Source organism: Parus major, chromosome 1 (genome assembly GCF_001522545.3).
Source record: "Parus major isolate Abel chromosome 1, Parus_major1.1, whole genome shotgun sequence".
Taxonomy (NCBI): Eukaryota; Metazoa; Chordata; class Aves; order Passeriformes; family Paridae; genus Parus; species Parus major.
The window spans coordinates 65,003,428-65,020,170 of NC_031768.1; the positions used below are offsets into that span (position 1 = coordinate 65,003,428).

General features: G+C 39.9%; 1 protein-coding gene across 1 annotated transcript in view; it reads left to right on the forward strand.

Annotated features, from left to right (window-relative positions):
- The first annotated feature begins 5,828 nt into the window (after positions 1 to 5,828).
- The window catches only part of LOC107203037 (coiled-coil domain-containing protein 169-like), a 28,864-nt gene continuing 17,949 nt past the window's right edge, over positions 5,829 to 16,743 (forward strand). The window contains 3 exon segments of the mRNA XM_033514063.1: positions 5,829 to 5,859; positions 11,353 to 11,463; positions 11,560 to 11,600. Of these exon segments, the coding sequence (XP_033369954.1) occupies positions 5,829 to 5,859; positions 11,353 to 11,463; positions 11,560 to 11,600 (183 nt within the window).

Here is a 16,743-nt window from a genome sequence, read left to right on the forward strand (position 1 = left end):
AGCAGTATTGGGGTATATCTGTGGTATAAACAAGCTCACCAACTAGGGCTTAAATATTTCAAACTAAAAAGTTCCATCCAAAGTACACTGCAACAATTTCTGTTTCTATAATGTGCCACTTGCCAGCTTAAGTTAACCAGTTAAAGACTGCTAAAGACTTCACTCTAGCAAAAACATTTTTTTACTGCTATAAGCTGTATTTACAATAAGGATATAGGTATTTGTATCTTCTTTTTCCCTCCCATTTAGAGGTTTTGCATATAGCTTTAGTTTGCATTTACCTTCAGTTTTGTCTATAAACCATCAAAACAAAAAATTGTATTAAAACAACAGTTAAGATCAAGGTGTTACAGTCTTCAAGAGATCATGTTGGAGCACACTGAGGAAAAACAACATTTAAATGCCCTCAGTATCAGGCAAGTAGTGGTGTCGTGCCCAACCTACTGTAGTTCTCTGCATGTGTATCCAGTCTTTCAAAATGGATTAAAACTCTTTTGAATGATGCCTACCCCATTTTACAGTTTGTATGTGATATATCCACAATCTTCCCTTTTACATTGTTCTAAAGTTTAGTTAATTTTCCCAGCTGATACTGTGGTGCTCTTGAACTTACCTTGCTTCACCTGCCACTTTTCTTGGGCCCAGGGTAGCAACTCCATAGGCTTCTCTTCCCTTACAACAGCCTTCTCACATTTACTACCTTAGCTCCCTTTTTTATATATTAAGCTCCCCAAACCTCTTGTCTTAGGTTGGCTTTCTATTCACAGCTTGGTTTTGTTTCTTTGAACACTGAACATCTTTTGATAATGGCAGTCCTAGAAGTTTTACTAAGCTGTGTAGTGCAGGAGCTACTACCTGATTTCCTAAGGCATTCTTATTTCCAAATCTATTCAAAGTCTTTTCTGCTACAATATTGGTCTCAAATCTTGTCTTGAGAGGATCACTTTCAATGATCTCCAAGGCATTCCAAGCTACTGCCATCTCTAGCATTTTCATCATTGTGCATATGTAAACCACGGCTCTTATATCTAAACCTCTGTGTTTGAATGTATTCCTCTGGATTCCAAGGGTCATTTGATGGGTTTGTTTAATGTTGGTTTAAAACCAATCTGGAATCGCCTATTTTTAATGTTCCCTGAATAAATCCATAATCCTTTAAAAACAATTGGTAAAACTACCTTCCACTACAAAAACCATGCTGACCAGCTTACAATAGAATGGTGAAGGTTGGAAGGGACCCCCTGGTCTGTAAACAACCTCCTGCTCAAAACAGGTCCAGCCTGGAGCACAGCACTCTGCCCCAGTTCTACTCACTAAGGCTAGAGATGGCTTCACAGCCCTTCTGGGCAACCTTTGCCGGACTTGACTCTGCTCAACATTTCCTCTTATACTAAGCCAAACACTTATATATGCAGGTGCATTCTATTGCATATCCTTCCATTATGCACACTGGATAAAACTTCGGCTTCCCCATCTTATTTAGACTTTCACATTACATAGCTGATTACAGCACTAAGCTCTCCTTATGCTTTATTTTGCTCAGCCTGAACAAAGCCAAGTTCCTGACCTAATGCAGCCCTTAGGACTTTTTTGGGAGTCAAAAGCTAAGCACTTCAGCATGTATTGAGCAAAGTGGAAGAATTGTCTCCCTCAGGCTTCTGGCCACCCCTGCTGTGGCAGCCTGGGTGCCCTTCAGTCTTGTTTGCTGTAAATTGTTGCTGGCTCATGGCAGCTTCTTCAGCAGGGAGCCTGTGTCTCCTACAACATTGCATTTGAGACACTGATCCATGGGCTTTACCCAGGCCAGATATTGGCCTTTGTACTTGATTTTTGTTGAATTCCATTATGTTTCTCCAGTCTGTACACCCACCCATGAATGGTCACCCTTTTCCTCCTGCATACTAACAGCTCCTCCCAACTCATCATTGTCATCAAATTTGCTGAGCCTGTGCTCAGTCTTCAGGTTGTCAGTCAGGAATTAAGGATATTGGCTCAGGTATTGATCCCAGAGTCAAGCAGTCATACTGCAGATCACCACACTTCAAGCCTGATGGCCTAGCCAATTTTCCAGCAGCCTTATGACCCGGTTATCCAATCTAGAACTCACCAATTCAGCTATAAAAGTACTGTGGGAGACTACATCAAAGTCCTTGGTAAAGTCAAAATATACAACATCCACAAGTTTCCCCTTGCCCACAAAGCCATTCATCATTCCTTAGTTACTGGTGCTACAGAAATAACTGTAAAAATTAATTTATGCCTTCAGCAACTGGTCTACTATGCTTTCAAATAACTAGGTGTTTAGTGCTTTCACATATCATAAATACATATTTAAGTATAAAATTCTGTTTTCAAAACACATTGTGTTGTGACCACGTTTCTTAACTGTTCTTACTAAAATTTTTGATCTCAACCCATTTAAAGCCTTACAAAAATAATAATGCCTTTAGCGGTATCCATATACCTAATTTTAACCAATTTATTTGGAATAAAGAAATGGAGGAAAATTCTTATGTGTTGTAAGTTTCACTATGTTTATGGTTTATGGTTTGAAGTTTTACACACTCACACAAGACCTCTGTCCACAAGATGCTTCTGCTTTTCTCTCACTCCGGTTCCCAAACCATCAGGCAAAACACCCAGACCTGCTGTGCTGTGCCAACCCAGCCAGTGGTCTGGGTTCATCCAGAACCCAGACTTTATGTGTTCCTTATATGCACAGTGACCTGCTTCCTGAGAGTTTACCTGGTTAAGACACCTAGTAATCCCTGGGTGAGGGTAGGACCTGAAAGTATCCTGGAGAGGAGATCAAATTAAAGTCTCCTGGGGCAGAAAGGGTATGCTGTGGGCACAGATACAGCCCTGAGTTCCCTTTGCCCTCTGTTCTCAGACTTCTTCTGATTCCAGGGCTCTTTCTGAATGTGCCCACCCATTGAGAACAATTCATCAGGCTGGTTATGTTAATCTTGAAGCAGTTGTTCACTAAACCTGGTAAGAAGAAAAATGGTTACTGATTAAATTGTTAGTTTGTTAATAGCACACTCAGTGAGTTATGAATGCTAACCTATGTCCAAGTCATTACTTAAATTACTGGTTTATAATGAAATGTGTTTTCAATATGAATCTTAAAAAGGTAACATTCAGTAAAACATGAAGGCAAAATGAGCAGCTAAATTTAAATGCAGTAACAGTGCAATACTCTTCTAAATTTGTTTCTTGATTAAATTATATCAGAAAATTCTGAATTCAACCTACACCAAAGATGATAATTCATTGATTAGCTGATAGCATCAGCTTGATAACTTGCGACTCAAAAATAATCTCCTGCTCTAATATATATCAGACAAGTGAAATTAAAATTACTTTTTCTTAGAATCAAGCTTCCCACTCTCCATCCTACTGTTCTACTCCCAGTCATTAGATCCCTCTGGATTAGTGCCCTGCTGTTGCATTAGATTGCTGAGGCATCAGATTGGGCAATTCCAGTGTAATACTACCATTTTAGGATTATGATTCACAACATTTCAGGACTGACTTGTGGATGGCAATACTGGTTCATGCTGTGTTAAAGTAATGGTAATGCATAACCCATGTTTTAAACTTTTAGAGCAGTGCCTCTGTTACCTACTGTTAGCTACTTAGCAAGTGGTAGGCTACAGCATTTGGCTTACTACTCATGCAACAGAATTACTTGAACTGAGAAAACCATATCCTTTTTCATAATACATCGGTAAAGGAAAATTAAAGTCCACCCCCTTCCTGGGAAAGTGAACAGATAGTTCCTCTAGTGAGAAATTATGAGTTGATATATGAGTGCACTAATTACTCCCTGTTTCACCCTGTCCCTTACATCAAGACTGGTGCTTTCCTGTGCAGCTGGTAAGCCACTTCAGATCACCAACCAGCAGAAACTACAAACATTAAACATTTTCCCTTATGTAAGTTTTCAATGTTTCAGGAGCTGTACTGGCTCACTGAAGAGTCACACAAATGTCAAGAGCTGGCACTGAAGCAGCCAGAGGTGACAGGGAGAACCTGACAGGGGTGATACCAGCAATAATCTGATTAACTCACCCCATAAAGATTTACCTTGACAAACCCATGAACTGATCTGAAATTCCTTGTTTGGAAAATGCAACATCAAACACTTTTAAGCATCAATCGAGACCAATGTAAGGTAATTGAAGTATTTTCCAATATGTATTGACTAACTAACACCATTGACTTATCACTGATGATGATTAAGATTATTTTAAACTCTTCTGTATCAAGTTAGGGTCTTACACAGGGATTTGTGAATAGCACACATGACAATTATGGAGTGTGCTAAAAGATGGGCTGGGCATGCCATAGGCCAGGCTCCACAGCACTGTGCCTGCCTTCAGTGGGTCACAACGTCTACTTAAAATTGTACTATTTAAAGTCGTGCTACTTCCCATCCAAAAGAAATATTTGAAAAAAATCTGCACACATTTGTGTTTCCCTAGGTCATGAAAAGTTCATCACACAGTTCAACCTACAGGGTCAAAACTCTCAACCGGGCCTAAGCTGTATCCTATTTCCCCCATCCGTTTCTGGTTTTGCCCGAGTCCACGCTGTGCATTTCGCTGGACAGAGGGCAGAACAGCCCGTCAAACGCGGGCCGTCACAGCCGCGGCCGGGACGGGGCGGCGCCCATCGGGGCCGGGGCAGGTGCCGGCTGCCGGTGGCGCCCGGCAACCCGTCTCCCCCTTCGGCTTTCCCGGGGCAGCGGGAGAGCCGCGGCGACTGCGGGGAAAAGGGTGCCCGAGCCGGGGGTGGGGTGGCCTCAGCGCGCCGCTCCCTCGGGCTCCGCCGGCCGCTGGCAGCCGTCACCCCGCGCAACGCCGGCGACGCGGGGGATAAGGGCGGGACGGGCGCCGGCGGCGGCGGCGGCAATGGGGGAAGGCGGCCGGCGGGCGGCAGAGCCGGAGCGCTTGGCGCTGGAGCTGGGGCGGGAGAGGCGGAAGCAGTGAGTCCGGCGGGGGACGCGGCGAGGCCAGGCACGGCGGCGGCTCCGGGCGCGGCCCCGCAGCACCGCCCGTGGGGGGCTCCCGCCGCCTCCCTGCGGCAAAATGGCCGCTGCCACCGCGGGCTGGGCCCACGGCCTGCCCGGAGCCCCTCAGAGCGGCCCGGCCGTGCTGGGAGCGCCGCTGGCTCTGCTGGGCACCGGGAAGGGCTGGCCCAAGGGATGCGAGAGGCACAAGGAGCCCGAAGAAGCGGGATAAATAATGTCAGCCGAAAGGGGAGATAGGGCGGCTGCCGTGGTTAACCGCAGCAGGCAGCTCGCCGCTCGCTCCCTCTCCTCCCAGTGGGATGGGCGAGAGAAGGAATGAATGGGGAAAGAGAGAAAATTCGCGGGTCAAGACAAAGAGAGTTTAATAACAATAAAGGAACAGCAATAACAAAAAGGAAATAAACCCCAAAAAAAACCTGATGCAAAAACCTCCAGGTGCTCTTGGTGGCAAAAACCACCAGCAGGACAATGCCTTTCCCGAGGCAAAGCAGCCCCAGAAAGCCCCACCACCCTAGTTTTTATTTCTGAATATGACATGATATAGTATGGTCAGTGGGATCAGCTGTCCTGGCCGTGTCCCCTCCCAATTCCCTGCGCACCCCCAGCCCTCTCACTCCCTAGATGAGGAGCAGAAAAGGCCTTGACCCAGTGTAAACAATGCTCGACACTGTAACATCACTGTGCTATTAACACAGTTTTCATCACAAATCTGAAACATAGTCCCATACCACCTCCTACGGAGGGGATTAAATGTATCCAAGGTAAGCACAGTCCACTGGGCTGGGAAGCCACTATGGGGAAAAACAGAGAAGACATTTACACGGGTGCATGCCTTGCTGGGGGAAGATGAGTAAACTGGACAACAAGACTCTCTTTATGCACACTTCTTTCCACAATGTTGAGTAAAAGTGGAAAGCTGGATTTTACCTACCTCTAGTGTCAGTAAATACCTCTGAGACCTCTAGGTAAGGTATGCAATCTCTGCATGCAGTTTGCAGGGATGAGGACTTGTTCCTGATAGCAGTCAGTTCCCTTGCTAAAGCAGCAGCTGTTTCAGTGCTGTGATAATTGTTGATGCTCATGCCTGGTGGTTTTTTGTTTTTTGTTTTTTTTTTCCCCCAGTTTGCTTAGGAAGCTACACATTTTTCCCTGTGTTAAACAACATGATTGCCTTTCAAGTGTTAATAAATGAAAACAGGAAATGTTAAAAGCTCCTGTGCTGCCATAATTCAGACCTTTAATATTTACATTTGCATACCATTTTCAAGCATTCTATTCATAGTGGGTTTTTTTGCTTGAACAGTTCCTTTCATCTTTGAGTGTCTGAGCTGCAGACCTCTTCAAACTAGTCCTGCAGTTGTATGAAATGTTCATTCATTGATGGAAGGGGAAAACCCAGTACTAACAGAGTCAAAATGGCACTTTATATATTCAAAATGGCACAAAAAGTAGCTTGGACATACTTGCACTGACATGTAAGCAAATGGCCTTTAATAAATCTGACTAAGCAGTGTCTCAGGGTAAAGAGATCAGTTGTCCTCTACATCCATCACTTCTTTTATCTGGCACATGATCCTGACATTAATGGTATTCAGGTAAAAAGTTGAGTTGTGGTGACTTACTTATGGATAAAAGCAAAATATATATTTAATTAAAACCTTTGTGGTGATGGCATGACAGTAAAAGACTTTCAGCTCCAGGTGGGTTCTACAGCTATTTTCTTTGTGTGCAAATAAACAATATTATTATTGTCAATTTCCCAGGAGTTATGTATTGATCTTAATTGCCAATGACCAGGCTCATTAGACATCTCTATCTAAACCAGTGGCATGTATAGTCAATGAATACAGAAAAGCTTTTTTGAGGTGTGATTCATCTGCCCTACTTTGCCTGGCTGTTCTAGCATGAGATGACTCACACCCTAGGAGGTGCCAGTTTCTCTCCCTTGGGTAGAAAACAAGCTGAGGATGAGTGGCTTGCAGATAGATGTCTGCATTCCTTCACTGCCATCTCACCCTTGTCATCTTTTTACTGGCATATCTGATTATTGTGCCAATTAGGCAGTTTGCTAACAGCCCACCTACCACTGTCATTTAGCAGTCATGAAGAAGAGATTTTTACTTCACAGAGTAAATTGAATCATCCCTGTCCATAAGGGGTCTGTTACTAATGTACCTACTGATTCTCAATGATTGTGGATGTAGTACTGTGAAATCTTTCAGATTTTTTTCTGACTGTAGTGAAAGTCAGCTCAAATCTGGCTCTGTATTGTTGTGATCAAGATTCAGTACACATTTTGATTGGGAAATGGCAAATGTTTCTGGGAGAGAGAGAAGGCATATAATACTGCTGCGTACTTCTTATTAGACAAAGAGGTCGTAAATACACATGCATTTCAGCTACTTAATAATGTTGATGGAACTGTATATTACTTCAGCTTGTGAGATTTCATTTCCTATGGTTTTCCTTGCCAGGAAAGCTGCAGCATTTTCCCAGGGCACTGCTGACTGCAAGTGGCAGGAGTCCATAGCTTTCAATACTGTGTGTGCTCTTCCATGTGATGCCCCTGCACTGTGCAATATTGTTTCTGCTTTGTTCCTAGATTCTGAAGGCGTCTGTGCCTCTTATCTTCTACAGGACTCAGTAAAGATCTGCCATATTATAGAGCTGATGCCCTAGAGCTGATGACTTGCCCTGAGCCTCTTCTGACTTTTCTCCCGAGTTTCTCTCTTGACAATAGAAAATCGCTTCAGGCAGCCCGATACATGTTCCAGATATCCAGACCTGGGCGGCAAAACCTGCAGGAAAATGTTTTTCATCCTAAGTGGCTGCCATTGTCAAATAAAATAACAGCTGTAGATAGCCTTAAAAAGAAATCTAGCATTTTTTTCTCTTGTAGTTTCAATCAGAGCATTCTTATCTGAATTGCACATTTTTTTCTTATTTTCTTCACAGGAGGGTTTTTTTTTATGCTTAGTATACAAGCATGTGGTTAGGTTCTCATGATGACTTAAATCTGAGGTTTCAGGATTTACAGGCTTCTTTCTGTGATGACTGTAATTGTCCATTGACATGGAGAAGATTTATAGGCCTTGAATAGTCTAATCATGTTTAACAGGTGAAGTTGCAGGTAAAAAATGCAGTCCCTCTAAGCACAGACCAAGTCTCTGGGCAGGTAGGCAGCTATACACAGCTTCATTAAATTCACTGTAACAGATACATGGCATGACCTTCACTTCCTATCACAATTAGAAATAACTCCAGAAATGCAAAATACGCCAATACATTAAATCCCAGAAATACATAACAAGCCACTCAGAATGATTTAGTTCTACATCCCTTCTCTGTCAGGACTGAGATTGCATTTTATACACTGCCTAAAATAGAGTGGTTTCACCCTGCATACCTTCTGGGTGCTATGGGAATATTAAATGTTTAATAACAATTATATATTTAAAAAAAAAACGGTTTCTGTTGCCACATGGAAAAAAGGCTTTCTGTCAGTGTAGCAATTACAGTGTAACACCTGACAATTTACCATTTCTGTACATATGTCATCAGAACAAAATATAGTTGGAATTTGGCTTCCAATTTTGTTAATGGTGCAGAAAGAATAATAAAATCTAATAAAAGAAACTTTGTATATAGTCATGGAATGGTAACAGAAATTGAAAACCAGAACCACTGGATTAAAAGAACTCACTCTTCCTGTGTTTTCCCTCTACATCTAAGCACTTACTTAACATTTCTTTGAAAATGAAAACAATTTCATTTTGATACAGCTCAGCTCTGGTTACAGCTTTTACTGTTTCTAATTTTCAGTGTTATTTCCTTTCAAAAAATCCCATTTTAGCACTCACTGCCGTCGTAATTTCCTCTTTTCCAAGCTCTGAGAAGTTGATAGAAATCTGCTTTGCAGAAACCTTATCTATTTGTGTTGAAATGATAGCAGCAATGTCGTAAAATTTTGTCTTTCTTCTTCCTAGCCATCTGCCCCTTTTATTTCGAGTCGGAGAAACCAGGCAGCAGCAATCAGATTTCCTTTTGTTTTCCTGCATCTAAAGGTTTTTGAGTCATGTTTCAATGCTATCTTTGGCTGTGTTTGACATTTTTGTCTCTAGCAAGTTCCCAGTCCTGTCATTATTTTTTGCCAGTATGCCCCCTCTCTAAATTAATGTTGGTAAAGACAAAAAGAACAATGGAGCAAGGAGGGTTTGGAAGCCTTGCCATTCAAGATGTCTGTCCTACTGTTCTCCAGTGTGTCTCTTTCACTGAAAACAAACTTGGCTTACCTTAAATTACTCTTTATATTTCTTCGCTGTTTCAGCTCTTCATCCCTCCTGATTCCAAGCTTACCTGTTCAACTCCATATGAGCAGTTGGTTTGCTTCTGTAGCTTGCAGTTGAAATCTGTTGTTTCAAGCTATGAAGAAATGTCACTGAATTTGAGCACAAGGAGTTCAAGAGGTGATGCAATTTCTCAGTAATCAATATCTGTCATCAGAGCTTTGGTTTCTCAGAGGTTAGATAATTACATCTTGAAGAGCATTTCTTATGGACATATTTAGAAAATGAGTATCTGTGTTGACAATGGAAGCGCTCATTTAAACTCCCCCCTCACCCCCCAAAATATTACAGCCTATTGGTATTGTAAAGCATTTCCCAAAGGGCCTTTTTTGTACAGTTTGTGTTCTCAGTTCTGTTGGAATATCTCAATTTGGGCACTGAAAAATTGAGGTACCCAAGAACTGTTGACTGTTTTTTGAGACGTTTGCCTTCTAAACTTAACTTTAAAGGACAAAACCACAAGCTGCCTCTGCATTTTCATGCATTGTGTTTTTTGCTTGCACATATCCTGATGTTTTCTGACTTCTGAGACCTCACAGGCAGGAGCATTTCTCCATAGACATCTCCTCAAAGCATGAATATGGTCAATAATTTACCAATAATGTCCTTTTGATGTGATCAAGATCACAGTGTTCATTGTAAGACACTAAACTACCATCTGGCTACTTTGAAGCGTGAGAATCACCCAGCACCTTGTCTGAAGCACGCCAGGTGGGTTGTGCTCTCATCAAAGTCCCCTGCTACCTTCTGCTTCTGGTCATACCTTCCAAGGCAGAAAGAGCCTGGTTTTCATGGTACCTTTCAGCTTTCTGGCTGAATATACAGGATACAGAATTAATCAATGGGCAAGAATATATTTTTCCTAAAAAATGGTGGCTTCAGGTCCTGTATTATTTTTTAACACTCATCTGACTTTAATTACTCACTTTCTTTTCTAATAGTCATAAAACATCGTTTGTTTTGATTGGTTTTGATATATATGCAATTTAGGAAATGACTACTAATCATTGAGCAGTAAGTCAAAATAAAGAATTCAGAATTTCAAATAGCACATCTCTCAGGCATGTTCTTCTTTTAAAGAACATACTCATTGGGCATCTTCTTTTAGATGTAAAATTAGGGTCAATGTTCCCTCTACATTTTTTTTTAATTCTGATGGTTGGCTAGAAAATTGTTATATTTTAGGAAATGTCTGTCTTAGGTTTTTATGGAAGTAATTTTATTCATAAAGTAGAAATTCTTCATTGTTTTAAAGGCATTGTAACCATAGAGAAAAATACATTTAAAAATGGACAAGATAATGTAACTACATGGGAATGATCAATAGATACTTCTTCTAAAAATATATTTGACTTGATTTTTTAAAATTTCAATAATAGGACTAGTACAAGAGCCATTTATTGTCTATTGTAGCAATTTATTGACTTCTTTTAATACCACAGGCACATGCTTGAAAGCTCAATATTTGAACTGAAAAACACTGTAACAGAACTGGAAAAAAGTCTTAACAGTATTGATAATGAAAGTGAATTACAACAGTCTTGCTAATTGCTTAGGAAATCCAGAAAAATAATTATTTTGGAAAGGACCTACAGGGGTTCAATTTTTTATTTGGAAACTTCAATTTTCACTTTTAAAACATGACTATTAAAACTGCGGTGCTTCACATGTGAAATTAAGAAATGCTACATGTGGTCATGCTAGCTTTTTTTTGTTAATTATTAATGAAACTATGAATAATATGAATTCACAGAGTTGGTTATTATTCTGACTACAGTAAGCCTAGTGAAAATTTTCCTTGATTTATATTTTCAAGCTCTTTTATATGCAAAGATGCTTGCTATGAGGATTACTAAGTGAAGACTTTCTCAGACTCCAGTTAGTTAAAAGGAACAGTTTTAAAAAATGCTTTTGTTTAAAATGACATGAACTAATCTGGGAAATACAATACTTCTGTATTTGTTTTTTAAGATAATGAATGGAAAACCAGACATGAGACACAAGTAGAATTGAAAAAACAAATGGAAAGGCAAATTAATATTCTTCGAGATAAGGTGGAGCTTATTCGTGGAAATACAGCAGGTAGAAATGGCTATTCATAACTTTTTCAATATAATTAGTGATGATTAGATATGTTGAAATTATATCAACAGGTCACAATTTTCTGCTTGTTTGTAGATAAACTGTCCATTGTTTGCCCCTTTGATAAAATGCCTGTGGTAAGTACTATGACATTTAGTTGGCTTAACAACAAATCACAGTCTAGTTGGAAAACTCGTGTAGTGTTTGGTTTTTTCATGACAAAAAATAGCAGCAGCCTGGTCTAGAAACCAAAGCAATCAGTTCTGTTTATGTTTTTATTGTTTCATATATGCAATTGCTTATAAAATGTAGAGTAAAATCCTTAAGTAGGAAGTAATAAAACCTGAATGTTTTGGGAAGAGTTATGTAGTGAAATTTTTTCCTGAGTGAAGGTTTTATAATTGAATCTACAGTAATGCATGTGAGATAGAATAGCTGGACTAGATCTATGAATAAATAGAAACATTAAACCTCTTGGAATCATTTAGTCTTTGGCCACACTCACTGTAAAAAATGTCTTCAGTTGTGACCAAATGGAATTCCAGCTGTCACTGAGCACTGTTTAGAAGAGCCTGGCTTCCTCTTCTTCATTCCTTCCCATCACATATTTATACACATTGATAAGAACCTCTGGGCCTTCGTTTCCACAGGCTGAACAGCTGCAGACCTCTCCACCTTTCCTCATCTGTCAGGTGCTCTGGTCCCTTAATCATCTTCATAGCTCCATACTGGGACTTGGAAGTCCATATCATTCTTGTACTGAAGAGTCCAGAACTGGATCTGGCACTGCAGGTACATCTCACAAGCGCTAAAGATAAGGGTTGGATTACCTCCCTTAACCTGCTGGCAGCATCTTCCTAATGCAGCCCAGGCAGCCACAGGCCGCCCTTGCAGAAAGAGTGCATTGATTTCTTGGGGTCACTTTGCTCAGCAGGACCCCAAAGTCATTGTCTCCCTTCCTGCTTCCCAGCCAGTCAGCCCCAGCATATACTTGGATTATTACCCAGCCTAGGATTATTTCTCCTCCAAGGGCAGGACTGCATTTCCACTCCACATGTTTCCTCTCTGTCTATTTCTACAGCTTCTTAAGGCCCCTCTGCATGGCAATGAATCCTCTGTTATATCAGCCAATACTCCCAGTTTTGTATCAGCTGTGATAACCTAGATAAATAGTTGCAGTAACGTTTTGCATAATATAGTCACAGGAAAACTTCTCATTTTACAGTAGATTTTTGCATTTCTGAAGGAAGTATCTGTTTCCATTTTTAAAATTTTATTCCTTAATGCACTCAGACTTCATGTCCTTTATTTCAACACAGCATAAAATATTTTTTTCTGCAATCTCGAGGATAAAATGGCAAGAAAAAATCCCCAGCATATATTTTCTCCATTTTGTCTCCCAAGGTAGTAAATTAAGTAAAAATGATTTTAGATTCAGAATTGCTTTTTCCTTAGCCTGTCATCTGCTGAAGAATTTTACACCTTTTCTGCTTCTTACCACTTTTAGAAATAGGGAAGTTAGGTAAGGATGCAATAATGCCTTGTAACACAAACAAGGATAATGAACATTATGAAGCAGGGCTGTTACAGTTTTTATTCCTGTTGCTTATGCTTACAGAAGTGTTACCCTCTGACTTTTTTTGGTGCTTCAGATTCTGAAGATTAATGGGAGTTTAGTGACCCTAGAGGAGGCTGCATGCTCTGTTAGTGGGAAGGATAATTATCTACTGTAAGCACGGTGTGAATAATTAATTGCTTTTTCTGATCTGACCCATGGCTTTCAAACAGTTGACATTTCTGCCAGTTTTAGTGTTGTCTTAGAGACAATGGTGTTTTGTAGGTAGGCAAGATTTTTTTTCTTTAACAGTCAATTAAAAAAAGAACAGAATCTTCCCTATCCCACTTTCCTGTTTCACTGAGTTCATCTGAAAATACAACTGGGATTATGTTCAAAGAAAAGTCTTGAAGACGGAACACTGATCTGGAAAATTTACTGCAGAATCTGCTTTGGGCCTTGTTATTCCTGTTAGCCTGGTAAAGCACAGACTGGTGTGCATAGTTATAGTATCACAAGTATTTTTTCCATCCTGTTGCCAGTACTCTCCTAACCTACACCTTGCCAGTCACTCCAGGAGGCATTACCAGAGAGATAATCTCCTTTCCCAACAATCCAGTACATTTCTAATCCCTGCTAAATACTGCATTACCTCCTCACTAATGAGCCATGGTTCTGAGAGGTTTGACTGCTGTTCCCATAAAGGGAAGAATGCCAGCCCAACTGGAAGGTTCATACTGCTAGGAGGAGTCCAGAGGAGAGCTTGAAATGTCCTAGGCTCACTTAGTGAAGCCTGGGAATGTCTGGACCCCGTGTGGTGCTATGCCATGCAGTTTCAGGTCCTTCTCTCATTCTTCCAGTTTATGCTAACCAGAAAGGAAAGTGCTTTAATAATTTAATTAAATGTTTCATTTTTTCCTTGTTTTGATTTTTGGGAGATGGAAAAAGTAGAAAAATACTGCGGTATTATGTGGGCTTTGCTGTTTTTTGGTTTTGGTTTTAACTGAAGCCATCAGAAAAGTCAGTGTTTATTTACAGATACTCATGGAGAATGAAGAGCTACTTTGCTTTTTATATATATCATTTCAGAAGATAAAACATTGGTAAAAATACATAGATAATTTTTTGTGGTGTTCAAGGATGTAGATTTGTTAAAATTCTTTTGTGTTTTTTGAGAGTTGTTCAGGGTATTAGGGGAGAATATTTAGCTTCACAGATGAGAATAAAGAGCAGATGTGAGTGGTAGAAAAACAAAGTGTTTTTAGCCAGTCATCAATATACATTTGCTCAAAGAAAAAATGCTGAGAGTGAGTATATAAAGCATTGTGTGTGTGTCTGTAAAATCAAAAGTACATTGTGATATTCAGCTTTCAACTTGCAGTTGCATATGAATAAGAAATATGTTCCTATATGAAAATATACATCCTAAGTGTATTGCATAGGAAAGATTTCTTCACTGAGGGGGTTGATAAGCAGTGAAGCAGGCTGCCCAGGGAAGTGGTTGAGTCACCATCCTTACAGATATTTAAAAGACACATATTGTGGCATTTGGCAACATGGATTAGTGGTGGACTTGGCACTGCTGGGTTAATGGTTGGACTTGATGATCTCAGAAGGTTGATTCTGTTATTGTGTGAAACTGTGGAAAGATTGAAAAGTGGTTCTTTCAGCAAGATGATACAATTTCTTGAATGTGGCAGCAGTAGACAGTAGTTTTTGTTTTGAGCAATGCATTTAGAAAATTAAATATTATTTTCAAGCATTTATGACCTATTTTCCCAAGAAACTTAAAATTATAATTATGGTTATTCCCAATTTGCTAAACGAAATCAGCTGTATTTAAGAGAGGAGTTAAAAGATGCTAGAGAGATTTTGCTCACTCAAACTAGTCATTTAAAGTCCTACTATAGTGAAAAGAGGGAGAAAAACATGTCTGTAGAGTAATTCAACCTATTTAGACATAGGTAGCATAAAATATTTTATTGATATCAAGCACTACAAGGAAAATTAAAAAAAAAGAGATTAGACATCAGGGACCTTGGCAGTCAGCAAGCTATAAAAACCTGAATGAAAGAGAAGAATACAAATGCAAATTCTGGAGTGATGAACAAGGAAGCACAGAGGATTTTCTGTGCTGAAAAATTGCAGTAATTGTTGCAGATGGCTTGCACTATTTTTGTTATAGAATTAGAATTGTACTGATGAATAATTTCTTTCTGTTAAAAACACCCCTACACCATTTCTATATACAGTTATCATTCTGAAGTCCTTTCACTGATATGAGATAATCCTTTTTTTTTTGATTCAGAAAAATCATGTTGATGTCATATAGAAATAAATGCAGAACCAATACCTTGAACACAGAAGTTCTTACTGCCAGGGTTTAGAAAATAATTTTTGTGCACTGAGGGCAGATTAAATATAACAGTGACAAGCACAAGGGAGTTCCAAAAGTGAAAACTGTTTATTTCCTTTATGTCCCAATGAATAATACAAATGTCATACAGTACTTCAGAAATAATTACAGAAGGAATGCACTCTCAAGTATAACAAGATGTGAATTTTACTTGCTTCTTTTAAACATGTTGCTTTCATTTGTTTGCATTTTTTCATAAAATGAGTTTTGGTAAGATACATGTCTCTGCTAAGCATAATTTCCCATATAAGCAGAAAGAAAACTATTCCTTTCTCTCTCACCATTTCTGCAAGAGCAAATCCCTAGATAGCAGCTTTAGTATGCAAATACTGAAAAGCATACTGCAAAATCAGTTCAGAAGAGCACACTCCTGATAGCATTGCCTTAGCAACGCTCTAGTTAAGATTAGCCCAGGAACCAGGGCTTCTGTGATAAATCACCATTTTTTCATAATGTCCAGCACCACAGAGGAGAAAATTCTGACACGAAGGGTCAGATACTTGCTTTGCATAGCTGCCTTTCTATAAGGACAGTGACCACAGAACTGATAGCCTCACACAACCACCTCAGGGTTTTTGCTGTCAGTCTTAAACTATGAGCAGAATGTGTGGCACTGTCACACTAAAGGCATACATGATTGCAATATGACAGGAAGGGAATCTTGGGTCTGTGAAAACATGCAGTGAAGACTTTGTATTTCACTAGGCATTGATAACTGCCTATAGGGAACATCAGCACTTACAATGGCATAGGAAATGTTGACAATTCTCCTGGCAAGTGACTCTTACATGACCCTTGTTGCTCTTCCTGGGTTAAGTCATTGGTGGCTCTATGGAAAGAAGAAATCTGTTATCCTGTTCATGAAACTTGGAAATATTTTGGATAAAGTTCTGTCTCTGGTGTGACTGCCTTAAGGTGTTATCCTGCCTCTGCACAGACTTCCCCTTCCTACTCCTTTCATTTGACCTCAAATAAATACTTTGAATACCTCCAAGAGACTTTTTTTCTTATCCTTTTCAAAGTTAGTTGTTTCTCCTGGTGGCCTTGCTCAAACCAGGAGACTTTTACTCAAATCCCTTTGTGGTGTGCCCAGAGGCAGAATACACTTTGTGTTTCAAAGAAAACAATCAGAGAAAAATCTTGGAGCTAAGTGACATTCCTATCTGTCTGTTCTCAAGAATTCCTTAGCAATTGATGGGGATTCTGGGATATCTTCCAGAGAAAATGTCTAAGGAATCCAGCCCTTTTCAGGCCTACTTGAAGATGCCAAGTGAGGCATTTCTGAATCAGTAATGCCTTTTTCTGTCAA